General features: G+C 39.2%; 1 protein-coding gene across 6 annotated transcripts in view; it reads right to left on the bottom strand.

The window, feature by feature from the left end:
- Window positions 1-27599, bottom strand: part of ATP8B4 (ATPase phospholipid transporting 8B4 (putative)) — a 4589528-nt gene that overhangs the window by 1384083 nt on the left and 3177846 nt on the right. For all 6 annotated transcript variants that reach the window (XR_013609828.1, XR_013609825.1, XR_013609826.1 and 3 more), the window contains one exon: window positions 5033-5116. Coding sequence is in view for 2 of the 6 variants with exons in the window: in XM_078684774.1 (XP_078540900.1) it covers window positions 5033-5116 (84 nt within the window). In the remaining 4 variants the exon portion in view is untranslated. The remainder of the gene's footprint in view (window positions 1-5032; window positions 5117-27599) is intronic.

Here is a 27599-nt window from a genome sequence, read left to right as displayed (position 1 = left end):
TTAAAGTTATTGCTTGAAGTAGCCCTTCTCTAAGAGACACACATTTCACTGCTACCTCGTTCTTTCTTCACCTCTATTGGGGGCAACATAGATATTTTTTATTGTACTCCATGTATTTTATAGGGGTGGTGACTTTTATTCAGAGAGCTACACATTTCACCCTGTGGGAGTAGGTGGTGGACGAACTGTGATAGTGGTTGGGAGCTTTGATTTGCAACAGCGCATACTGGTAAATATATATGATCCTAATATTGATACACCAGAGTTTCTGATGTTATTGTGCTAGAATGTAACAAGTTTGCAGACATTGCGAAGGCTCCTCAGGTGAACGATTTTAACATGAGGCGCTCTCCTCACGTCTGGCTAGGGTGAATGATGCTCATAGACAGCTCTCGAAAGCAAATAGAGAGGTGATTCACTTATTATGCAACTATGATCTAGTAGATGCTTGGAGGGTTTTGCACTCTTCAGCTAAGGAATACTATTATTACTCATCAGTGAATGATGCATGCTCTCTCATTGACTTACAGCTAGCCGCACAATCCATGACGACATTCAGGAGATTGATATTTAGTCGTCAGCTCTGTTCTTTTGTTGGATAATTCCCATCAACTTCAACGCTTTGTTGCCAGAGATTGAAGGGGTCTGAATAACAAGACTCAATTTTCTATTCTGCCATTGTGGGATACTTTAAACTGCATGAGGGGTCTATTTCAGATGGGGATTTTATGGGAGTCCTTTAGGGCATATATCATCAGCATTTGCACTTCTGAAGGGTCGGGTATCTTGAGATCACTGTGCACACAATTGGAGGTGTTGGAGTGGAAACTTAAGCGACTTGAGAATGATTTAAGTTCAGGTAGGGTCACCATAATAAAGTTACAAGATACGCTGAAAGAGTTTCAGGAGATGGCAGATTGTGAGGTCCTTTATCTTGGGAAAAATGCACAAGCTAGAGTGAGTGCTTGGAAAAAGGGATAGATCAAGGAAAACATTAGCATGGGTTGCGATAATGTGTAATGATGCCACACAGATATCTATTATATGTACGGATGATGATCTGATTACAACATCACCCTTTGTTATTCAAGGTGTGTTACAGCAGCATTTTGAATGCTTATAAGCATCTTGTCTAGCCCAACCGTGCATGGAATAGCTGGCTATGATGATGCACCTGCCTGGATTGCGGGCATGACACAAGAAATGTTTATTTCCCCCTTAACAGTTGAAGAAGTTATGAGTGATTTAGCCAGTATTGCAAGCAGTAAGGCTCCTGGGGTTGACAGCCTTCCAGTTAAATTTTATAAGGAGTTCTCAGATGATTTTGGCCCTTAGGCTGCTAACATTTTAAAAGGTAGTCCTTCTCATGGGGAAATTACCCTCATCAATGTTAGAAGTTATAATCCCTATACTTCTGGATCCAGGTCATAACCTCAGTCAAGGCTCAATGCAATATTCTTGTCAGAATTTTGGCTCAAAGGCAGCAACAATCCAGATTTTTCCTGCAAAGATCCACAGCCTTTAATCGGCATACACTGATGGCTGTACTACATCGAATGGATTCAAGCCTGCCAGCTACCACCATTTTGCTTGTTGTTGAAAAGTGTACAACCCAATTGAGTGGCCATTCATGCAGGAGGTACTTAGATGCATGGGATTGGGCAACGTTTTGTGCAATTGATTACTTTACTATACAACCTCCAATGTGCCCACCAAGAAGTGTGGCCAGGGTAATGAGCAGTCCTCTCCTCTGTACTCACCCAAACCCGTAGCTTTCCTTTCACTGGGTTTGGTGCCTGTTGGACTTGGCCCTTTTTGCAGGGTTATCTCCAAACCTTTTGCTTCCTCCTCCTATTTTTTTTCTGACCTGTTGTTGTTGGCTATAGGACTATGGGCACTTAACCACTGCTATGCAGTGCTTAAGTGTATATGCTGTCCGTGTAAATCGTTATTACAATTGGTTCTCCCGGATTGGCATATTTGATTTACTGGTAAGTCCCTAGCAAAGTGCACTGAGTGTGCCAGAGCCTGTAAATCGAAGGCTACATTCAGGGCTGCAGCCCTGATTGTGTCACCCAAATGAGTAGCCTTGAAATGTTATCTCAGACATGCTACTGCAGTGTCTGTGCGCTGTTCTAAACTGCCAGGGCGACCTGTCAAGTGCACCCACTTGCCAGGCCGTAACCTTCCTCTTTCTTACATGTATGGCACCCCTATGGTAGGCCCAAGCTACCCCCATGGGCAGGGATCAGTCTATGTGAAAGGTAGGGCATGTACTGGTGTGTGTGACATGACCTAATAGTGAATTACTGCCAATTTTGTTTTTTCACTATTAAAAGGCTATCTGCCCCATTGGGTAGAATGGGAAATACTTTGTAAAATCTTACAAGTATAACTTCCCACTGGGACAAGATCGAGAACTAACGTTTAGGCTCTCTGAACTCAGAATTTGATAACACATCGTTTAGTAAAGATGGTTTTTAAAGTGTGTGTTTGAAAATGCCTTTTTTAGAAAGTAGGCATTTTCGTGTTTAGCCATTCTGTGTGCCTCTGCCTGTTTGTGGATTGACTGTCTGGTTTCAGAGTGACAGGGGCTGGGGTGTGCAATCACTGTAGACAGCCTCTGGGATGGGTTGAGGTGTGCCCTGCCCTTTCCCGGCTGACTCAGAGCTGAGCTGAATGGGACTTGGCTGCATTTAGAGTAGCGGGAGGAGATTTCCTTGCACCTGAATAGGGCCTGTCTACCTTGCACAATGCGGTCTCCACCCTCTTTGGTCATACTGCACCAGTGAGGACAGAACTGGTCTGGACTAGGGTCAGAGACCCTTGCACAAATAGGACAAAGACAAAATGGGCTAAAAGTAGTAGACCTTAAACTCCAGAACTTTAGATTACTTCTAGACTCGAGAGGAACCTTTGTCAAGGAGAAGCCCTGTGAGGAGGAGTACTGCCTCTTTGCTGAGCGCTGTGTTGGGTTGGCCTGCAGTTGCTGTTTCTGCTAAGGAAAGGACAAAGACTGGAACTTTGCTGTGAACCTGCTTGAAGAAGATCTCCAAGGGCTTATGTGTGCCGGCCTCCTGATCTGATGTCTCAGGGACACAAAGATTTCCCCCCCAGCTCCCCTGAACTCTTCTGCTGAGAGTTCTGACCTGCCAGGAGGTACCTATTCCAGTTGGGGGTCTCTGGAGGTTGTTACTGCTGTTGGGAGCTGGAGGAAACATAAAGAACTGAGGAAACCGATGTGTCGCTCTTCTTGCGGATGTTTTTCCTGGTGCAGCACTGCAGTGCAAGAAGAATCTCCGTACATCACTGCACCACTGCCGAGATGACGCAGCATCTGCCGCGGCTGCAAAAACAGACGCATCATGGGATCATGGCAGGAGAAACAGACGCAGCGCCGCTTGTTGCCGCCGCATAGATCACTGACGCATCCCGGATTTCCACGCATTGCATCTGTAAGGCATGTTTTCCCGATGCATCACTTGCAGACTCAAATCATCTTGGAGTTGACGCATTACTTACCCCTACAGTCCAGATTGGACGCATCACTTCTCCTGCATGCAGCAGAACTGTTACATCGCCTCCCCATGGACTCAGGAACTGACGCATCTCTTTGTTTCTTGACGTTTCCCTTCTCCGTTTGGCCTTGTGAATTTTGATGCATCTACAGGTACTTTGTGTAGAATCATGCATCCATAGTTTTCTATAGACCCTGTTACTTGAAAAGTTTGAAAAGTCATATTCTTATTACATGTAAGTTGGATTTTTGTCATTTTGATCTTGTTGAGTTTAAATAAAGATACTTTATTTTTCTAAACTGGTGTGGTGTCCATTCGTGATGGTATCACTGTATTACTGTGTGTTTTGAGTACAAACACTTTAATAACCTTTGGGATAAGTTTTTCTGCCCTTGATAAGCTGCCCAGGGGGTGAGCAGGGGTTATCTAAAGTGTGCATCTCCCTTAACCTGACTAGAAGCAAGGGTCCCTATTTGGACAAAGGTGCCTACCTCTGCCAACCAGATGCCCCCATTTCTAACAGTGCCCATCTGACAAGAGGTACAAAGGTTGGGACCTTTTCAGGTGTCACCTAACCTTTGTTTGTGACAGGACAAGCCCCTATGAAGTCAATTATATTCCTAGGCCTACCCCAGCTAGTGTTCCTATCAGAGGAAAAAAAACACCTCGCCCTCCCAGGCTAGTGACCCTGCTTGGGGAGCAGCTTTCACAACTCATTCACAACAAGTACAGGCTGGGTAGTTGCTGGAGAGCTAATGTCAATAACCCTCTAGCAGCTTCAGGCAGGGTAAAGGTAACTTCCCCAAAGTTAAATGTTTTATATATTTCTTTCAAATCTGGCTTCACCATTCAATTGGATTTTCTTTAATATAAAAATAAGTCTTTGAATGGAGTATCAAGCCACTACAAATAAAAATGTTGAGATTATTAAAGTGGATAATATATATGTTGACTTTTCATATTTGTGGGTTACAGTCTGACCAATGACAATGTCAATGCTCTTTTGGGTCTGGTCACAGGGAGGATATGCCATGGTAGGCTCCCAGCCATGTTTTCCAGGTCCACTCTACGGGTGGTAAAATAGGTGCTACACTCTACAGGTGGCGTTTAACTTCTAGGCTTTGGATACATTTTCTATACCATATACTATGGACTTTTTGGCAAGTTAAATAAGTCAGTTAGGGAATAGCCAATTAAAACATGTTTTAGGGATAAGAGCTTATACACTAGCGCTAGACAACAGTGCCCTAGAATACAAAGTTTAAGAACCAGCAATAGAAATTAGCCAACAATTAAGGTGACCATGCAAAAAGGGGTGTTTTCTCACAAGACACATTTCATTCACAATGGGGAAAATTATAAAAAAAAATAAAAGAAAGTCTATAGGGGCAATGTCAACGGAACTCTACATAAAAGTCTCATTTGAAAGACATCAGCATTTGACCTTCATTAGCATTTAATTTTTTTTGTAGACTCATTGAACCTTTCAATTAAAATTACAATGATATGCTTACCTGATCAAAGAATCCCATTGCTAGGACAGGAAGTGAAGTGTAAACAATGTTGTAAAGTGAAATAAACCATTGGTCATACACCGTCTGAAAGAAAGATGACAGGAATTTATCAAATATCACTTACTGCGCCAGGCTCTTTTTAAAATGCAGTTTGAAAAGTCACTGTAAGTGTCTTCATCTGGAAAAACGTTATTGTATGAGTGTGACTATTTATTCTAATATTTTTTTTAATTACAAAAAGAAGGACCTTCAAAGTGTCTAATACACATTTTGACACTCCAAATTAACTGTAGAGATAGGCCTTTTACTAGACGAAAGGAAGAAAAGCAGTCACTCTTTGACCTTTGCCTTGAAGTAAATGAATACTTAACTGATATCAATCATCATATGGGTTCATAAAAAAATTACTGCCCAGACTGACAAGCACAAAGTTACACCTTGATAAATACATTAACGTTCCACATAAACTATTACAATTTTCACACATTTCTTCATAGTTAAACAGTTGGCTCACAACCTTCGGTTTTTGTGGCCTCTCCTTGGTTTGGCAGCTTGGCTACAGTTTATACTGAGTTCGGTTTACTGATTTTTAAGAGCATTCAGCTATGCAGGAAGTGACATCACTTCACTTCCCAACATCCAAATCCGTGGGAAGGGACGTCACTGGTTTCCCACCAAAGCCAAGAAGAAGTCACAGAAGCAGCCCTCATTTCTAAGCAACAACGTCTACAGATCACTTGTATATTTACATGACTTAAGTGTAATGTATCTGAATCACTCAATGTGTGCACTTACCCCATTTGTGTATTATACTGGAGTTGAAATAGCAAAGTTCCACCAGCCCAAAATGAAAGCACTTACCCCATTGTCAGACTGGAGATAGAATAGTAAAATGTCCCACTAGTATATGAACTTTCCCCAATGTTTGTTGAATTAGAGTTAGAATAGTAACTCTGACCCCACTCCAATGTATGCACTTTTCACAATATTTGTTGAACTAGAGTTAGAGTAGTAAATCTGGCCATGCACAATGTATGCATTTCCCCCAAATGTTTGTTAGACTAGAGCTTGAATCGTTAGTCTGAATCCATGCCCTTAGATTTATGCATTTTCCTCAATGTTAGGCAGGAGTTAGTAGATTTGGCCATTCATGTATGCACTTTCCACATTGTTTGACGGGTTGGAGTAAAAATAGTAGATTTGCGCCATGACTTAAATAAACATTTACCCATTGTTTGTTAGACTGGAGTTACAATAGTAATTTTTATCCACCAATGTAAGCACTTTCCCCAATATTTGTTGGGCTAGAACTAGAATAATAGATTTGACATCTCCTCAATGTCTGCATGTTTCCCAATGTTTGTTAGATTAGATGTAGAAACTAATTCGGAACACACTCCAGTGTTTGAACTTTTCCCAATGTTTGTTGGGCTGGAGTTAAAATACTACATTCACACATCCATACACATTTAATGTTAGCTTAGAGTCAGAATAGTAAATCTATCCCACACACAAATATAGGCACTTTCAACAATATTTGTTGGACTGAAGTTATAATAGTAAATATGGCCCTGCACAATGTATGTATCTTCAGCAATGTTTTTTAGATTGGAGTTGGAATACTAAATCTGGCATCTCTAATATATTCAATTTCCAACAATGTTTGTAAGAATAGTAAATTCCTCCCCATCCCCACAACAATGTACGCCCTTTCTCCATTGTCTGTCAGATTGCAACCCGAATAGTGTATTTTAATTATTTAAGATATGTTTCTTTTTTTTCAATGACTTTGAATAGGAGTTACATTACTAGGAGTTATATGTCCTAAACTAAGGCTTTTCCATTTCCAAATAGCAATTTCGTGGAAATCGTTATTAGAGAATCCCAAAATGAGATGTAGGTAACAATGGTTTCCACCAATATGGATTTCTACTAATTCGCAATCGTAATTAGGAAATTAAAATTTTGGAAATCCCAGGATTGGGATTTCCAAGTAAACAAATCGCATTTTATTAAAATTTGGTGAGGGCAGCCGATAAGGAGTAAGGTGAGACGGAATTTTAGGACTTAGACTAAAGGAGATTAGTGCTAAGTAATCATGCCATTACCTCTTCATTCATGTTCCTCACCACAGTTCATACATACATGAAGATGTACCAAGTCACCAACCTGACTCCAAGCATCATAATCAGCAGGACAATGAAGCCTCTGTGAAGAACTGTAGGCTTCAGGGCAGGAAAAATGCACAAGCAAAGCACCCACCTGTAAAATGCCGAGGACCTAGTGCTTTCAGGTGAAGAGAAAGTCAATTGTGGTTGAAACACCCAAGCCACAGCTAAACAATGTCTTGCAAGGGAATTCAAGTCAAGCACCCCAGACATCAACCGCAATGGACCCAAAACAAAAAGACAATAAGACGGTCATCCAAACCAAGTGTGGGACAAACACTGTTACACCTGCAAATGGACCTCATTGGGGAGCAGTTTGGTCATGCTGAAGTGGTGATGTTGACATCTGCCCCTGTATCAGCTGACCGAAAAGCAGCAAATCTCTCATGTACTCTGCCTCTCTTGGGAAGGTTCTTGCACATGGCAGGCACAGAGGATTCTCAATCTGCTGGAATCAGGTTTGTTTGCTGGCACTGGCATGCCCACTGCACCCTCAAAGGCTTCCTGCTGCAGTGGTTTGCTCCACATGTATTCTTGAGACACGTGGATGAGAGGAATCTGAAAGGGGAGCACAGGGGTTTCAAGGATCGGAGGCCAAATTGATGAAGGGCAGGATGTCAAAAATTCTTCTTCCCTTCTTGTGCCTCCCATTCAAGGGCAATGCTATTTTCTTATCTTTTTTTATAGTTTATTTTTTGATTGTAACATACAAAACATTTAATAATACTTCTTCCATTAATCCACAAATTACTTATAAGAATCAAGATACATACTATAAATGATAACTACAATAGACATAGATAACTCTTAAAAATTACACATTCAGTGAATTTAATTATTTCCATTTTTTCTCCATTCTGTCCATATTCTATTTAATTTAACTATAGACTACACTCTTCTTCCATACATGGTTTCCCAATTAAAACATGTATTCATTGTATCTATCCATTGGGAAAGAGTTGGAATTATTTCTGATTTCCAATTAGACTAAATTAATGATCATGCTACCAGACCAGCGATAAAAATAAATTGGCATTGCCATAGTGTTAAGAAACTCCGAGCATCAGCTAAACCAAAAAGTGCTATGGCAGCCTTAAGGGGAAGATCGACTACCAATATTCTTCTTACTTCTAAAAAACATTTTCCCAGAAGCTTGCTATCTTAGTACAAGTAAATTCCACGTGTAGCCAGTCTCCTAAGGCCTGATGGCATCTTAAACAACAAGGATTGACTGCAGGGTAGATTTTATGAAGTTTTGCCGTAGTAAAATAAATCTGCCATCTGCTAAAAAATGACAGGTAAAGATGCCTACAAGGGACTTTGTTTTAGAAATAGTTATGTAGTTATTTATATTGGCACTACTCTGGGGGTGAGTCTAATCAGAACAGACACCCAATATGTCATTCGAAAAAGTCAGTAAATGAATATATGAAGCACAACACACGGGAATATCTTTTGAAAATACAAAAAAAAAATATATATATATATATACATATATATATATATATATATATATATATAGTTTGAGTTAAAAAGGAGTACACATGAAAAATAAAAACAGCAATAAATCATGAAAAGGGTGAAATCGAATTTGTTCTACAGGTCATGAAAAAAACATCTATACCAATCAAAATATCAATGACATATCTCCTAATGAGAATAATAATTACTTGGATAAAATCAATATTTTGGAACTAGATGATAGAGTCGACGTTTCGGTCTTGGGTGGCGTCAGTCCATCAGACCATCTTCAGGACAATGGTTATTGCAAATGAGGAAAGACCCCTATATAAATATTATACAATCAGTTACATTCATGTATACATGATTGAACTGTGATGATTTGGTGCAACCATAGATCAAGATACCCGTGTGCAAACAAATTTAGAGGTGGCAACCCAATCAGGCCAACATATTGTGCAGTGTGGAAATCCATATACATTCCAGGTGAAAGCAGATAATATGCCACGTGTCTATCACCACACTCAACTGCAAACATCTTAGTTTAAAACATAGCTCTGCTTACTATTCTTAGTTGAACTTAACACAATAAATCCTTGTCGTGGAGTTATATTCGGACTGACTGACGCCACCCAAGAACGAAACGCTGACTCCATCATCTACTTCCAAAATATTGATTTTATCCAAGTGATTATTATTCTCATTAGGAGATATGTCATTGATATTTTGATTGGAATTGTTTCTTTTCATGAACTGTAGAACACATTCGATTTCACCCTTTTCATGATTTATTGCTGAATTTATTTTTCAAGCGTACTCCTTTTTAACTCAATATATATATTACCTACTGGCGGTCGCCAGTAGGTAGTTATAGTTAGGATTGTTTTCCATAGGGAAATCGCAACATTCTATTGGGAATAACTTTGGCGCTGGTTGAGGAATCTTCCTGAAATTTTCCTTAACTTTGCCTCGCGGCGCTCCGGTCCTTCCCTGAAAGTTTGGGGGGGATTCGTCAAGCGGGGGCCGAGATAAAAGGGGGGTCCCAAAACGTGTTTTCCCCATGTTAATTTCCATAGGGCGGTTGGACTCACTTTTAGCTCAAACGGCTGAATGGATTTTCACCAAACTTGGCAAAATTGTAGGGACTGGTAGCCCGATGTGCCTTTGCTATGACTCAAGATATGTGCTCCAGTGGATTTTGAGTAATTTAGGTTCATAAAAATATATATATCTATAAGCGCGCCCGGTACGCGTACCGGGGAGCGCACCGGGCGCGCTACGCGACTTGCGCACTGAAAGCTGATTGGCTCTCGGGTGTCTGTAATCATTCGAAACAGTCCGCAGCGGCCGCCATCTTGTGTGTCGGTAGGATCGAGACACTAGAGGTGGCAAAAAACAAAGGGGGAAATGACCAAAAGGGGGCAGGGTAGACCCCCTTGATCCCCTAGGTTTGATGTGGGGGCCATAAAAGGGTCCCGCGGGACAAATTATTATTATTTTTTTTCGATTTTCGATGCGGGAGCGCCCGGTACGCGCACCGGGGAGCGTACAGAGGAGCGTACCATGGGGAAAATTAGTGAAAAGAAAATAGTGTAAAATAATCATTTTGAGTGATCAGAGGTAGGGTAGCTCTGAAAAGAGCTTTTGGGTTCTGTGACTGATTTAGGTACCTACAAGTACATCCCACACACACCCTACACGCACACACCCCACAAACACACCCACACCCACACACACCCACACACACATTCCTCACACACACACACCCACACATCTCACACACACACACCCCACACACATAACCCTACACCCCCACACCCACACACTCCCCACACATACCTCACACACCCACACCTCCACCCACACCGAAACACCCCACACACCCACACCCACACCTTAAACATCCACACCCACACCCACACACCCCACACACCCACACTCACACACACACCTCAGCCCCCCACACACAAACACACACCTCACAGACACACCCCACACATCCCACACACACACCTCTCCCCTCCCACTCACACACACACACACCTCACAGACACACCCACACATCCCACACACACACACACACACACATCCCACACACATATCCCCCACACCCACACACCCCCCACATACACCTCACACACCCACACCTCCACCTCCACCCAAACACCCCACACACCCACACACACACTTTACACCCCCACACCCCCACCCACACCCACACACCCCACACACCTGCACCCACACACACACCTCACACACACACCTCACCCCCCCCCCACACACACACATGGGGAAAACCCAGTGAAACAGTAAAATAATAATTTAAAGTGATTAGAGGTAGGGTAGCTCTGCATAGAGTTGTTGTGTTGTTTGGGTGTTTTAAGTATCAATATGTAGGTACCAATGCTGAGTCTTAAATTTAATGTACACCGTTTCCTCTGTAGATATCTTGCATGTTGTTACAGAAGTTATTGTGGTATATGGAATCCATATCATAGTCTGTCAGGAAAGCAGAAAGAACATGGAGGCAGGAGATGAAAAAGAGATGTCAAATACACATTGGAGATAATAAAGTGGGAGAAAGGAAGTAACTATGAGCAAAATTACTATGTAACACAAATAAGTTGCACAGTATATTATAAGTCTGACTTTATATTATAATCAATTTGGTACTAGTTTATGAATTACATATAAAATGAATAATGTGTCGAACAATTTTTGATTATAAATATAAATTTATTTTTGTGATTGTTTTTCAAAATTTGATAGAACTTCTAACAACAAATTGTCGGAAATGTCCTCATTTTCAATCAGTGAATCTACTGCTTCTACACACTGAACTAATTCATGGTCCAGTGACTCATCCATAAAATCAAAGTCATCATTGTCTTCAATATTTTTTTCAGCGTTGTTTTGAAGGAAATATTCTGCTCTCCTTCCATTTTCTTGCTGTAAATTGCATAAAAAATAAATATATCAGTAGAGATAGGGCACTGTTGGGTTTAAGTTCAGACAGGTAGTTTTGATTTTTTAACAGTGAAGTTATCTTTGGGCAGTGTATGGTATCAGGCTGGAAGTAGAAATATAAAAAAGTGTATGTCATAAATCCTAAGTAAATTCATAATTATACAAGACAAGCCTAACTCCATCCATAACTATAACAGAGAAGCCTATCTCAATCTATACCTATTACAGAGGGATAGTATATAACTATCAGAAAATGTTTTCCAAATTAACTCAAAGTGCAGAACATACTTCAGTTTTCAAAATAACATCTTACCTTTGAAAAAGCAGTTTAAGTTCTCAGTGAAAATCCTTTTGAAATGTACTTCAGGAAGTAGTAGTCAAAACGGCTGTGTTTCCCTCTCTTTCTTTATATATATTCATGTACATAACCAATCAAATGTCATGAAATAATAGTAGAAAATGAAAGTAACATTTTAATTGGTTGTAAATTCTAACACTTCAGATGTGTTTTTGTCATGTAATTTACCTCAGGATATTTAGAGAGGGCTACAGGCCAAATGGCTCAATGGAATTCCACCAAATTTGGGAAAATGGTAGGGACTGGTATGTAGTATGGCCTATTCTATATTTGGTGAAAGTGTCTCCAGTGGTTTTTATGTAAATTAACTTTTAAATATGTTTGGGAGCGCTTCCCGGTGCGCGCCCCGGTACGCGTACCGGCAGCGCTACGGGAGTCCTCCATTTTGTGTTTCGGTAGATTTGAGACAGAAAATGGAGGACAAACAACGTTGGGAATGGGTATAAGGGGGCACGGTAGGCACTCTCTGACCCCCTAGGTTTTCTGAGGGGGTTTTAGGAGGCCCATATAGGCGGGGAAAAAAAATAATTTATTTTTCGCGGGTGAGCGCCCGGTATGCGCACCGGGAAGCGTACCGGGGAGCGTACTTTGGTGAAAAATAGAGAAAAAGATAATCATTTGGAGTGATCAGAGGTAGGGAAGCCCTGAAAAGAGCTTTTGGGTTCTGTGGCTGATTTAGGTACCTACAAGTAGGTACCAATGCACAGTCTTGAATTCAGGAGGAATATTCTATTCCCCTCATCTAAGAAGTGCACACCATCTTCTCTGTAAATATCTTGCATGTTGTAACGCAAGCTTTTGTTGTATATTGAACCCATTCCATAGTCTCTCATGTAAGCAGAAACAGATTTATTCACATGTTTCCGTGCTTTCTCAAATTGTGGACAAAATTGGTTGGACCACTTCCATTTCTGTCTTTGGCATATATTGGAATATACCAAGGCAGTTTGTGGAAAAAGTGTCATCAATTGCCCAAAGGTGTCCTTTAAAACCATTTCCAGACCTACCCCAGTCAAAGTGCCTAGGTCATTTCCACCACAGTGCAAAATTATGAGGTCAGGGTGTGGCAGATGGTGAAAGGTTTTCACCAATGGTATCAATTGATGACATCTTAATCCTCTTTGGCCAATCCATTTGATGTGCACATTTGGTAAATCAAGGTTGTGAAAACTTCTGAGAGCTGCATACCTTTGAGCCCAGTGGATATAGCTATGTCCAATAATCCAGACAGAATACATGGTGAGAGGAGGTTCTGGTGCAGTCAGATGAAGTGTAGGAATAAAATGGCAGTTGGAACAGTAGGAGTTTGCAAAAAAAAACTGTGGAGTTTCAGTGCTCTTGAATCATAAGCAATGATTGGTGGATTCAGATAGTTGAAAACTAGAAGTTAGGGTGCATGGTTCTGTTCTGTGAAAGAAGTAATTTGAATGGTTAAGAAAAAGTCATTTAAAGAAAGATTGCAGCGAATAAGCTGGTGTATTGAGAGGTCAAACATCCTTGCTGAGTTCATTTGCAACATTTTAGAATAAACTTTTAACTTTGAGAGCTCAGTGAGGAGGGAGTTGCTATGGTAACAGGTAGAAAAGGCTGAGGGGGGAAGGGTGTTGGTTTGAAAACAGAGAGGGAAGAGTTTTGATCGGTTACCATGAGCAATATGTGTGTAGAATTAGAGGTTTTCTGTGCCATTCATGGTTGCAGTGCCTGGAGAACATACCTTTTGCTCTGCTAAAGAAATATTGGTGTGTGTATCTAACACTGTTCTGAATCTCCCAAAGCATTTGTAAAGGTGAGTTATGATTAATTTAGATAGAGAGTTCAGATTAAGAAGCATATTGATTTTCTTTGCTGTTGGTTTGTGTGATGCGTTTTGAAAATGCATGGTTTCTATATTTGCAAAATAGAGGATTTGTATTTTGTGAAATAGTGATGTTTCAGTAGGGAAGTTGAATGGTTGTACATAGGACTTGCACTCTGTATCTAACATTTTATTTTAAAAACAATTTTAGGGTAAATCAATGGGTTTCAGTAGTGAAAATGAATGCTTGTACATAGGACCTGTGTTCTGTTCCTAAAATGGTAATTGAAAAACGATTTTAGGGGAAATTAATGGCTTTCAGTAGTGAAAATGAATGCTTGTACATAGGACCTGTGTTCTGTTCCTAAAATGGTAATTGAAAAACGATTTTAGTGCAAATCAATGGCTTTTACATTTTTAAGAAGGAATAAATAGTGTGTGCATAATTACATAAAAATATTTGAATCTTTTACAAACATGTTACCTGTGTTATCTCAGATTGGGAAGTAGACTGAGTTTCTTTGCTGTTGGTTTGTGTCATTTTTTTGGGTAATGCTTGGTAGGAATGTTTGCAAGAGAGAGGAAATGTATTTTGTAAAATAGTGAGTTTTCAGTACTGAAATCGAATGCTTGTACATAGGATCTGCACTTTGTAAAATGTTATTCAAAAAACAATTTTGGGGCAAAGCAATTAGTTTTTGATTTTTGAGAAGGAATAAATAGTGTGTGCCTGATTACAAAAAAATATTTGAACCTTTCTTAATCATGTCACCTGTGTTACCTCAGATTAGGAAGCAGACTGAGTTTCTTTGCTGTTGGTTTGTTTCATTTTTTGGGTAATGCTTGGTAGGAATGTTTGCAAGAGATAGGAAATGCATTTTGTAAAATAGTGACTTTTCAGTACTGAAATGGAATGCTTGTACATAGGACCTGCACTGTGTTTCTAAAATGTTATTGAAAAATCGATGTTGGGGCAAATTAATAGCTTTTACATTTTTGAGAAAGAATAAATAGTGTGTGCATGATTACATAAAATAATTTGAAGCTTTCACAATCATGTCACCTGTGTTACCTCAGATTAGGAAGCACACTGAGAGCCTTATTTATGAAAACAGCGATCCGTCACTTTTCACTATGCACTCCTTGTGACACCAATGATGCATTATATTTAATGTATGACGCAACATGTTTCTAGGACTTACAGATAAGTCAGTATTTCTGATGTATCTGTAAGCGCAAAAATGACGAATTGCTGGAGTGTGTCACAAAAATGACGCAACTCCAGCAATGCATCCTTTCACATGGGGAAAGCCACATGTGAAAGCATTTGCCTCAGTCTTACGCCTGCTGTGAGGCAGGTGCTAGATTTTGACGTAAAAGTGTTCTAAAAGTGACGCAGTGAAATCTCAGAGATTTCACTGCGTCACTATTACGAGGCTTTTTGCGGGGGAATGCCCCCTCTGTGTACATTACACCTGACAGAGGTATAATGTGGCGCAGAGGTTTAAAAAGTGACGCATCTACCTACATGCGTCACATTTTAAATATGGCGCAAAAAGGCACATGTTTTATGCCGCCGATGTGTCACAAAAAGTGACGCATCAGCAGTGCAAAACTGACGCAGGGCCTCATAAATGAGGTTCATATTTTTTTGCACACTACTCCAGTTTAGTCCTGTCCACTGCACTCTTGGACACAAGCCTCACCTTTTGTGCTCCCCTGGACAGGCTTCATCTCTTCTGCACTCCTGCTTAGGCCTCAGAATCTTTTTTTAGAATAACATTTGAAAAACAGAGAAAAGGTCATATGTATAAGCTTTTCATTACACTACTAAAACATTTTTGGCGCAAATCAATGACTTTCACATTTGCTCTGTTCATAAAATATTAATTAAAAAACGATTTTAGGGCAAATTAATGGCTTTCAGTAGTAAAAATGAATGCTTGTACATAGGACTTGTGTTCTGTTCCTAAAATGGTAATTGAAAAACGATTTTAGTGCAAATCAATGGCTTTTACATTTTTAAGAAGGAATAAATAGTGTGTGCATGATTACATAAAAAAAATTGAAGCTTTCACAATCATGTCACCTGTGTTACCTCAGATTAGGAAGTAGATTGTGCAGATGAGGTGAGGCATGTCCAGAGGGACAGAGGAGGTGAGGCCTGTGGTCAAGACTGTAGTCTTAGACACAGGTCTCATCTTCTTTGCAGCCGTGGACAGACCTCTCTTCTAGTACACTCTTCAATACAGGCCATACCTCTTCTGCACCCCTAGACAATCCTCACCTCATCTGCAACCCTCAATAGACTTCAACTAATCTGCATGCTTAGACAGGCCTCAGCTTATTTAGAACCTTAGACATGCGTCACCTTATCTGCACCCAGTTACCATCAATTATACTCAATACATTGACGCCTGTTTAGAGGACAGAGATGAGGTAAGGCTTGTCCAAGGGTGAGAGGAGGTTAGTCCTATCCACTGTAGTCTTGGACACTGAATGCTTGTACATAGGACCTGCACTGTGTGTCTAAAATGTTATTTAAAAAACGATTTTGGTGAAAATGAATGACTTTTAGTTTTTTGAGAAGGAATAAATAGTGTCAGCATGATTAAATACATATATTTCATCCTTTCACAATAATGTCACCTGTGTTACCTTAGATTAGGAAGTAGATTGTGTAGATGAGGTGAGGCATGTCCAGAGGTACAGAGGAGATGAGGCCTATGTTCAAGACTGTAGTGGCAGACAGGCCTTTTCTGGGAATCATAGGTGGTGAAGTCTGTGTGTAAGAGTGCAGTGGACTAGACTTCATGAAGCCTATCTCCTACTGCACTCTTAGACACAGGTCTCACTTTCTTTGTACCTGTGGATATACCTCTCTTCCACTACACTCTTCAATACAGGTCTCACCTCTTCTGCACCCCTGGAGAATCCTCACCTGATCTGTAACCCTGAATAGACCGTTTGCTTTTTGTCATTGCTTTGTTGTTTGGTAATAGTGGTCTGTAATGTGCTATTTTTTTCTTTAACACAGATTGAAATCAAGATTTCAAGAGTAAGGAAAGATGCCCTCAAGGCAAAGAAGAAGGAAAGATGATACGCGGAAAAAACCCAAAAACAGCATCGGAATAACAGCACTCCTTTACAACAAAGACTTCAAAAAACAGGAAAGAAGCTCCTGGTAAGATAACTAATTCTTTCTTACGGAACATATGTAGATAAAAAAAAATGTGGGACAGCATGTAGAAAAAGAGAAGGAGAGAGTAAATTTGAAAAGGAAGGAGAGGCCATCAAAAAATCTTACTACTGGAGCAGGAGAGAATAATATGTATCGGAATAGAAGGCAGAATCAGTTTAGAGACATTCGTAAACGAATGTTTCGCAATAGGGTGGTTTTAAATTTGTTACAAAATATTAGGAAAGGAAAACAGAGAGCTGCTTTTTATAAGAAAAAGAAAAATGTAGAGAAGATTGTTGATCAGGCTTTTGAAGTTAAGAAAAAATTATTTATTTTAATAATCAATAGTATTAGGACACTTAACAAGGCAATTGATGTTTTTAAATCAAACAGTAGATGGAAAAGAGTAATTAATCGGACTAATTTTTGTAAAGTTTTTTCAGGAGAATGGATGCACAGTTCAAGTTGTGAGCCATTTTTTAATGAGGAGAGTTACTTCCAGGAGAATGATTTAGTGCATGCAGTTGACACCAGTGGTCGAGCATATGAGGTGAAAGACGGTTGTCCGATTGAAAAAGAGAAACTTGTGCCTAGAGAACCAGAAGAGGTGTTAACTGATGAAGTTTTAGGGAGACGTACTAAGGGTCCAGTGTACACTTGGAAGTGTAGTAGTATTTGTACTGTGCGACAGGAATCAATTGATTTGTTTTGTAATTTCTTACGTACATATAGTAAGAAAAGTCTAAAACAAAAAATGAAGTTGTTGCAAGACTTAGATCCTTGCAGATTGAGAGAAAACACAGGTTTGCAAGGGCATTTACTGGTTTGTCTTTCTAGAAAAGTCTGTCAGAGTGTTTTTCATCATTTTAGGATGTTAGCAGTGCATCATACCAAAATGAGGAAATTAGTGAGAATGTTGTATTATGCAAAAAGTCCAGCACTTAAGCTTAAACAATTAAACAGTGCTCTTTTGCATGGAACTGAATTAGATGTGAAGAAGATTTGTGAAGAAATTGAGATTTCTTATTTTGGTGAAAAAGAGGACAGTGTAGAAATTTACACAGAAATTCAAGGTAATGTGGAAGACAATGTACAGATTTCAAGTACAGAAAAGTTTGACCAGGAAATTACAAGGTTTAAGGTGAAATCAAGTGAAAGGCCGAATTTTACTTGTGTGTGTTGTCGACGAACTCATTAAAAGCATCATACTAGATTAGTTGATTTATACGTAAAAAGTGAAAAGATAAATAATTATGAGTGGAAGGATTTTGCAACTTATTTGTGGGTGGAGAATTGTTTAGATTTGAGTTCTGATCAGCGTATTTGTAAATATTGTTATGATAAATTAAATCAAAACAGAATGCCTGCTAGAGCTGTTCATAATAATCTGGAGTTGGTAGACATTCCTCCTGAGTCGATGGATTTAAATACATATGAGTCTATTTTGATTCAATGTGTCCATCCTTTTCAAGCTAGTGTTCGCATGGAGCCTAAGATAGGGAAATTGCCTCCTACAGATTTACAGAGAGGATTAAAGGGAAGAGTTGTTTATTTGCCTCTTGATTTCGAGAAAAATATTGATACCATTGGTGTAGAGAAAGTGGAAGAGGAACCTCTGGTTATTCTAGTTAATGGGGTTCCGGCAAAGAGAAAGAAAATCTGGCAAGATTTAGTGGATGTTAGGAAAGTCAAAAAGGCAACGTTGTATTTGGTCAAATAACAATGAGTACTACAAACATGTATGTGTTGAAGCAGAGGAAACAGCAGCAGATGAAGACAGTGAATGTTCAGCTGGCCAAATTGAAAAAGTTGATGTGTCTAGAAGTGAAGAAATATCTGAACATTATACTGTTCATCCTTTGCAGTCCAAAGAAGTGATGGGGAATGCAATTGACTTGTTTCAAATGAAAGCAGCAAAAGGAAGTCCCATTAGTGTATGGGAAGAAAGTTTGGAAGCTCGTTGTTTTCCACATTTGTTTCCAACAGGTCGAGGTGGACGATATGACGATCGACCACTTCAAATTCCTGCATCTGAATATCGAACTGTAAGATTATATGCTGAAGATCCAAGGTTTCGTCAATGCATTCCCTATTTGTTTCATCTACTGTATGAAAGTGACTTGTCTGGGCTTTCTTATGCAGCAAACCATATACTGAAAAGTGGAGCACATCTGCAAAATGTTTCGGCGAGGGACTTTATGGAGAAAGTGAATCTGCAAGATAATATTTTGGAATCTCATTTAATCAATCTCATGGCATGTCAGCGTGGTACAAACGAGTATTGGTACAGTCGTCGTGGGGAATTGAAATGTATGCTAAGAAACTTAGGAACTCCTACATGGTTCCTCACTCTTAGCTGTGCCGAGTATGCATGGGACGACTTACTTCAATTTCTACGAGGCAAATGCAAATATACAAAATATAGAATTCAAAACACCTGGAGAACTGTGTTCTTTGGATCCAGTGAATGTATGCAGATATTTTAATCATAGATTTGAAGCTATGATGTCTTTTATTACCAACAAAAAAAATCCTCCCCTTGGAGAGGTTTTGGATTTCTTTTGGAGAAAGGAGTATCAAGCGAGAGGTGCTCCTCATATACATATGTTGTTGTGGATTAAAGATGCACCCAAATTTGGAACAGATTCGGATGAGACAGTGATGAGCTTCATTGAAGAGTATTCAACATGTGCTGTTCCGAAAACTACCGAAGAAAACAGTTTAAGGCAACAAGTTTTACGCTTTCAATCCCATCGTTGTGGAAAGTACTGTCGTCGAAAATTCAGAAACAAGGACAAGTTCTACACAAAATGTTGTTTCGGCTTTCCACGACCAGTGATTTCTAAAGGAAGAGTCAATAATTTGATGTCTTCTCTACGACATACTGTGAGGAGGAAATCACCCAAAAATACATACAATTTAAAAAGAAACGAAGAGTCCAAGTACATCAACGACTACAACCCAGTGATTTTGTCCATGTGGAATGCTAACATGGATATTAAATTCGTTGCTGACAACTCTATTGCTGTGGTTCGATATGTGACGTCTTACATCACAAAAAAAGAAAAGACAGAACTGAAGGAAATGTGGGAGGACATTTCACATGAAAAGAGTCTAAGCAAGAAATTATACAGTTACAGTCTGAAGATGTTGTTGCATCGAGAAATTGGAGCATATGAATGTTCTGATCGATTGTCATCAGCAAGTCTCTATGCCAAATCTAGAACCATCATTTGGATAAGTCTAGGTCTTGCTGCAACACGAAACCGAATTTTGAAATCTGTACAAGAGATAGAGTATTTGGCGGAGAAAGAACCAGAAAGTACAGATATTTTGAAGACAAACATGTTGGATACATACTATCCAAATAGAAGTCCTCACCTTGAGAACGCTTGTCTCTATGAAGTTCTTCAAAGCTATATTTATAAGAGGAACATCAGAGAAGATATCAATAATGGAATATATGCTGTCATTGGATGTGAAGGATGTCTAGTGAAACAGAGAAAAGGTCATTTGATTAATCATCGAAAATTGAGTTGTGAAAATCCAGACAAAAGAGAATTTTACTATTTGGCTCTTTTGCAACTCTTTAAACCATGGCGTACAGAAGAGGAACTACTTGGAGATTTTCTCTGTTATGAAGACTCTTTGCAACGAAGGATACCATAGAATGTCCTGTTTTTCCAAATTATCTGCAAATGTTGAATGAAGAAATAGAGCAAGAAGCAACAATTGCTGCAGAGATTGCGAGAGACAGTTCTCAAGACAGTCAGAGTTCTGCTTCATTGAGTCAGGATCCACTAGGAGGACCAATTATCCAAAATGAAGCTGCCACTGCCATGGATGAGGTGGAAAGAGCAATGGAGCAAGCTCAAGAGGATGTAATTAATTTAGAAGATTTGGTGAAACAATTAAACCTTGAGCAGAAACAGATATATGACGAAGTCACAGAACAGGTTGAACATGGATTGAGTCATGAGAAGAAAGAGTGCTCATGTACATCATTTAAGCCTGTCCGACTGTATGTGAGTAGAGAAGCGGGAACTGGAAAAAGTTTTCTGATTAAAGCAATTGCAACTTATCTGCAGAAAAGGACTGAATCACCGCTGTATTGTGTTGTTACCGCTCCAACTGGGCTGGCAGCACATAATATTAAAGGGATTACTTTACATCGTTTACTGATGCTGCCAGTGGAGCATGATAACAAATTGCAATACCACAAGCTATCTGGAGATGCATGTTCTGAAGTTTCCAGAGTCCTGAAGAAAATGAAACTTCTTATCATTGATGAAGTAAGCATGGTCTCAAATCTAATGCTTGCTTTTGTGCATTTGAGAATGCAAGAAATTCTTAGAACAGACTATGATGTTTTATTTGGAGGAAAACACATTATTGTTTTTGGAGATCTACTGCAGTTGACTCCAGTGAAAGGTCAACCAGTGTTTAAAATGGTCACGCATGAAGATACCAAGAAGTGCCTAAGAAGCATTGGAAACGTTAATATATGGTTACATTTCAAATATGCAGAACTACTCCAAAATATGCGGCAGGCAAAGGATGAAGATTATAAAAATATTCTACAAGATGTTAGAATCGGAAAAATAAGTCAGCATGGGAAAGAAGCTTTACATGGACGATTAATTTCAAATTTGTACCCAAATGAAAACATTCTTCCAGAGAATATTTTTAAGAAAATTAACGAGAAGAAATCTGGCATATGTTTGATGCCTACTCTGAAAGAATGTTCCATGTTCAACAAAAAAATGTTAAAGTTAGAAAATGAAGCGATAGTGAAACTGGAAGCTATAGATAAAATAGAGCATATGGGAGCAACAATTATTTTGTCAGAAAATTTGAAATCAAAATTGGATTCATTAGAGAAGACTATATCTAAAACTGCTGGTTTTGAAAAGACTCTGAATGTGTATTTAAATTGTCGTATCATTTTGAGAAGGAATTTAAATGTTGAAAGAGGTCTGGTGAATGGAGCAATGGGTCATGTTGTTGGTTTTGTGAATTACAAAAATAGAGATGGAATTGAAATTTAAAAAATTAAATTTGATGGCATTGACGAAATAGAACAAATTTGTCGTTGTTCAGCTAGATTTTTGCTTGTGAAAGACTTATATGTTTGCCGAAAACAGTTTCCTGTTTGTTTGGCATATGCAGTGACAATTCATAAATCTCAAGGTTAAAGTGTAGACAGTGCTTTGGTGAACATTGGAAGTTCTGTGTTTAAAGAGGGTATGGCATATGTGGCATTATCACGAGTAAGAACTTTATCAGGATTGTACTTGATTGAGTGTGATGAAACAAAGATTTGTGCTGATCTAGATTGTGTTAAAGAATACAATAGGTTAAGAAGAGAGTATGCTCCACATTTGCCTCAATATCCTCTGTTTGAAAAACGTGTGGTAGGCCGAAAAAGAAGAAATGAGAATAATTGCAGTGAGGTACTAGCAAAAAGACAAAAAGTAGATCAAACTGTAATTGTAAGGAGAAAGAAAAAGTATTCTGTTGAAAATGTTGTTGGATTTCAGTTTGAAAACAGTTCTGGTGTCAACTGCTATGCTAATGTAGTAGTTGATGTTGTTTTTTATCTTCAAAATTTACAAGAACAGACTGTTGAAAATCAGGATCAAACATTCTGCTGTTTATTGAATTCTGTGTTTGAGAAATGTAGCAGTGATAGAGCAAAAATAGAAAATGTTTCAGAAATTAGAAATCTTCTAGACATATGTTCTGGTCAAAATCGATTTTCACAGATAATTCAGCAGGATTGTCAGGAATTTTTTATGTATATGTTTGATGTATTGGAAGATGAAGGAGTAGATTTAAAAAATCTTTTTAACCTTTCTTATCAATGGCAGCATGACTGTGATAACTGTACTTCATCAAGTAGTACTAGAATAGACACTGAAAGATTTATATATTTGAGTTTACCAGACTGCTAATCAGTGCCTTTTAATAATCTCGTTAAAGCAGCTGATCACAATATGGTGTGTACCCAATGTAAGTCTGCAATGCTGTCCACATTATTTCTACAAAGTTATGGTCACTATGTCATTTTAATGTTCCAACGATGTAGACCTGATGGAACGAAATTGACAACTTCTATTAAAAATTTTGTGGCTTCTCAGTTATCAATTTCAGGAAGAACGTTTGCAACTGTAGCTATTATTTATCATGACGGTCCTTCAACAACATCAGGGCATTACACATGCTATTTAAAAAGTTGTAAAGGTTGGACCCTTTGTAATGACACTCATTTGACTTTAAAACAATGTTTGCCTTTTGACTTAAAAAATTCATATCTAGTGTTTTTACAACCAAAAATTAAGTAAAGGTAATTGGCCTATGAAGACGGGAGCAGTTAATAAAGGTTAGTTTGCTGTTTAAAATTATATTCTGAGTGAAAGTGATCAAGATAATATAAAAAATTGAATTGTCATATAGGTACTGTAAGTGGATCTCATAGTAAGTGATATCAGTATTATAGGAAATGATAAACATGAGTGAGTCAGAGATAAAATTACGAAAATTTAAATATTGTGAAAATGTTGTTTGGGTCTTTCTTTCAGAACGTCGGAAAAACGGTAATTTTAGAGTTTGTTTTAAGTAATTTGAAAATATACTGATACTTCTGACACTATTTGGCCTTAAGGAATGGTGAAGGAATGAGTAAAGAGTCATGACTGAAAAAAGGAGTATATGAAAATAATGAAAATATTTCAGATGTTCTTGGAGCTTTTCTTCTAGAAAGTCGATGAAATGGATTTTTTAGTGAACAGCAGAGTACTTTCCAACGATAAAAGGACCTTCATGATATACTAATTGGCCTAAAGGAAAAGTAAGTGAATCAAAGATTAGTGTACATTTGTCATTTGTCAGTATCTAAGTTTTTTTTAAAAGACAATCTTTTAGATTGTGTTTTTTTCCCGCTGTCATATGATGAGTAATTTGAACTCACTGTTTTAAGTGAAATTCAATATATTCTGAGAACAGCAAAAATAAACTATGTAACATGTTGTACAAGTTATTCTATACTTTGGATTGTGTAAATTAAATTGGATTCCCATTGTCTGACACTCACTTTCCTTTTTCTATCCTATTTCAGCTCTTTTTACTCACTTATAATGTCTTTCTCTCACTCTCTGTAACCCCCGTTCCTTTACTCAACTTCTTTCACAACCCCTCATTCTCATTTCAACTGTCTGCATCCCCTTTCTCCCTTGCATAACTTTTCAGCTTTCAGTCTCTCTGCTTTACTTACCTTTTCCGTATTTTCCTCCTTTGCTCTTTTAGTAATTCCTCTTTACTCACTCAGCAGTATTGTTGCACTCTATCACTATAAATCACCCACTCTCCCTAGCTTATCTTTGTTTGCTCCTTTCTTTTGACCTCTTCTCTCTATTTTTTGTTCACTACCTTTATGTCCTCAGTGCCTCACTCTCCTTGTGTTATGTTCACTTGTGTTTATCTACCTTCTATCATTTCTTTTATAACAACTTCACTGCTCCTCTCTCATCGTTCTTCATCCCATTTCTTTTAGTCTGGTTCCATTACTATCCCTCATTTCCTTTCTTTTAATGTCCTTCTCTTTACTTTCATCACCAAATTATTTTCTCTCAGTACCACTGTTTTAGTCGTCGTGTCCTCTGTTTCCTTTTTTTGCTCCCTTACTCATTTCCTTTGCTTACTCATTGTACTCCACCTCACTCAGTTTTTCTCTTAGTGTGTCTGTCTACTAACTTCCTCACTCCATTTCCCTCAATCATTGTATATTATCCTCTCTCCCTTCATCCCTTCACTCTGTGACTGTTTTTCACTTACTCTCAGTTATCTTCTATTCCTCATTCTTCTAAATGCATCCTTAATTAGACTCTTTTCCGTCTCTGTCATTATCTTTTTACTTACTACTGTTTCCTGACTTAGTTTTGCTAACTCACATTGTTTTAGTATCTTTCTTACCTTCAGTTCATTTCTCTGTTCTTCTCTTCCTCTCTGTCAGTGAATCTATATGCCTTACTCTTAGTAATTTGCTCTCCTTCTATTTCTTTTTCTCTATTTTTGTCCTTCTACCTTACTTTATTTCCCTTTCTATGTCCTTCACTCTTACTTTATTTCTAAATACACGGTTATGATTTTTAACCTCTTCATTTGTATCTTTTAATTTAAAATACATATTTTACTAATTATAACTTATTTTTTCTTCTCTCTTTCACAGATACAAAGTGTAGTAAAAAAATGTAATTAAAGTTACATTTATTATATGGTAAGTGTGACTAAAAAAATGTAGTTTGTCATCACCCTTTGCTTTAAGCTCACTAATATTTTCTCAACCAACCTCACTCCTGTTTCTTTACTCTGCTTCCCTCACTTATTCTTATTCTCCACGTTTACTCCCCTTTCCCTATTTCCCCTCTCATATTCAACTTCTTTCAGTCCCTATTCTTTACTTGACTTACCCTCTGTTCCCTTCCTTTGCTTCTTCACTCATTCTGTTTTTCTTAATTATTTACTTCACTCCTACACACACACCTCATCCCCCTCCCAACACATACACACACCTCTGTGACGTACACCCCACACACACACCACACACACACCTCATACAGACACACACACACACCCACATACACTCCTCACACACACATTCCATACACACACATACATCCCACACACATACCCCCCCACACCCATACACCCCTCACACATATCTCACACACCCTCACCTCCACCCACACCGAAATACCCCACACACCCACACCCATAGACACACCTTACACACCCACACCCCGACCTACACCCACTGACTCCCTATAAGTCACACATACTGCATTACTTACCTTTCTTTGCTGTTTCTCTAAGACCCATTCAGGCACTGTTTCCTTTACTCTCTCTGTCCTTTCTCTTTATCACTCCCCATGTCTTATCCTAATTTAATTTTTCACCCTCTTTCACCCCTCTTTACTTACACTCACTGCTCTTTTCTCACCCTCTCTCACCGTTGTTCATTTATCCCGGTTCCGTCACTACCCTTCATTCCCCATTTTTTACTGTCCTTTCTTTTTCTTTCAACACCCACTCACATTCTATCACTATCTCTACTTTTGTCTTCTTCCTCTCTCTTCCCTTCTTTTGCTCCCTTATTCATTTTCCTTTTCTCACTTTCACCCTATTACACCTTCTCTGTTTTTTACTATGTGATAAACAATCCCTCTGTGTTTCTCCCTCTAGCTCTCTTTCTCTTAACATTACTCTCTTTGTGTTCTTCCCTCATGCTAACTCCTTCATTAATTTTTTTTTCTTTTTTTTTGGGTACGCGCCCCGGTGCGCGTACCCTGAGGAAAAAAAATTGACAGAGATTCTTTAAAAATATAGGTTTATTTTTATAAAGTAAAGGTAGTTCTAAAAAGAACAGTTTTTTAGGTCTCGCCTGTCGATGCGCATGCGCATCGAGCAAGCGAGACTATAGGGGCTCATCCAGACTTTATCTAACTTGCAAGGAATCGTGGCGATTCCTTGCAGTGCCCGTGACTTTTAAGCTCAATGCGCATGTGCATTGAGCTTAAAAGCGCGTGCACAGCCGCCCGCATTCCTCCGACACCTTTGAAGTGAAGCTTAGCTTCACTTCAAAGGCCCGGCTTGTTCACACCCACATGCCGCTCTGCCCCGCTCCGCCCCCTCCCCTGAGTCATCCTGCCTGCCCCTTCCCGCCGTGTCGCATTTCTCCTCCCCCCTCCCCTCTCTTCCCTCCGTCTTGTTCTTCTTGCTCACTTGTCACTCTTTGCCCCTTACTTCTATCCCTTCCTTTCTATTCCCTCTCTGAACCTCCTTCTATGCCCATCTCCTGTTCCTTTCTTTTCTCCAACATTTGCCACGTCTGCTTTCCTCGTCTCCCCACACGTTTGCCTCCCTTTACCTCTGTTTCCTTAGCTCCTCGTTTCTCCCGCCTACTCTCACATCTTTCTCTTTTCTTTCTACCCTCTCGCCCCCACTTCTCTTCGTGCTCATCTGTTCTCCACACATTTCTCTCACTTAATTCTTCCTGCCTCAACTCTCCGCCTCCCGCCCCCTCCCCCTAGTTTTTTATTTTTTAATTAATTTCCTGCTGAAAGCCTGACGAGCGGTACATTTCCCGTCCCTTGAGCCGTCAGACCTCGATGTGCCGCCAATCATCTACTTAGCATCTGCATCGTTAGAAGTCATCCTGGCCACTTGCAAGCACCCTGGCAGCCTGCTCTGGCGTGGGGGAGGGGCGCCTGCTCTCATAGGAAAGCTGGCAAACAACCCAAGTGTAACTAGCGATAGCAGGAGCCAATTAAGATCAAAGCTGATATATGCAGCAATAAGCCTTCATCCCTTTAATATTCAACATTCTTTTTCACTTTGACACAGATCAAGAGGTGTTAATGCATATTCTTTCAAATGAGTCGAGCAGTGCTTTAAAGTGACAAAACTGTTATTTGTTCTTTCACAATCAATTAGTATCATGGTTCAGCCTACTCTGAATTGCTCTACAGCTGGGGTGAAACATGCATCCTTGTCGCTGTAGTGCCACAGTCTATTCGAGGCTATGTTCTGCTGCAGAATAGCTCGAAGGGGCCTATAAACAATAGACCGAGCACACCCTT

Source organism: Lissotriton helveticus, chromosome 3_2 (assembly GCF_964261635.1).
Source record: "Lissotriton helveticus chromosome 3_2, aLisHel1.1, whole genome shotgun sequence".
NCBI lineage: Eukaryota > Metazoa > Chordata > Amphibia > Caudata > Salamandridae > Lissotriton > Lissotriton helveticus.
Note: the sequence above shows the minus strand (reverse complement) of the source record. Positions and strands in the feature narration are given on the sequence as shown.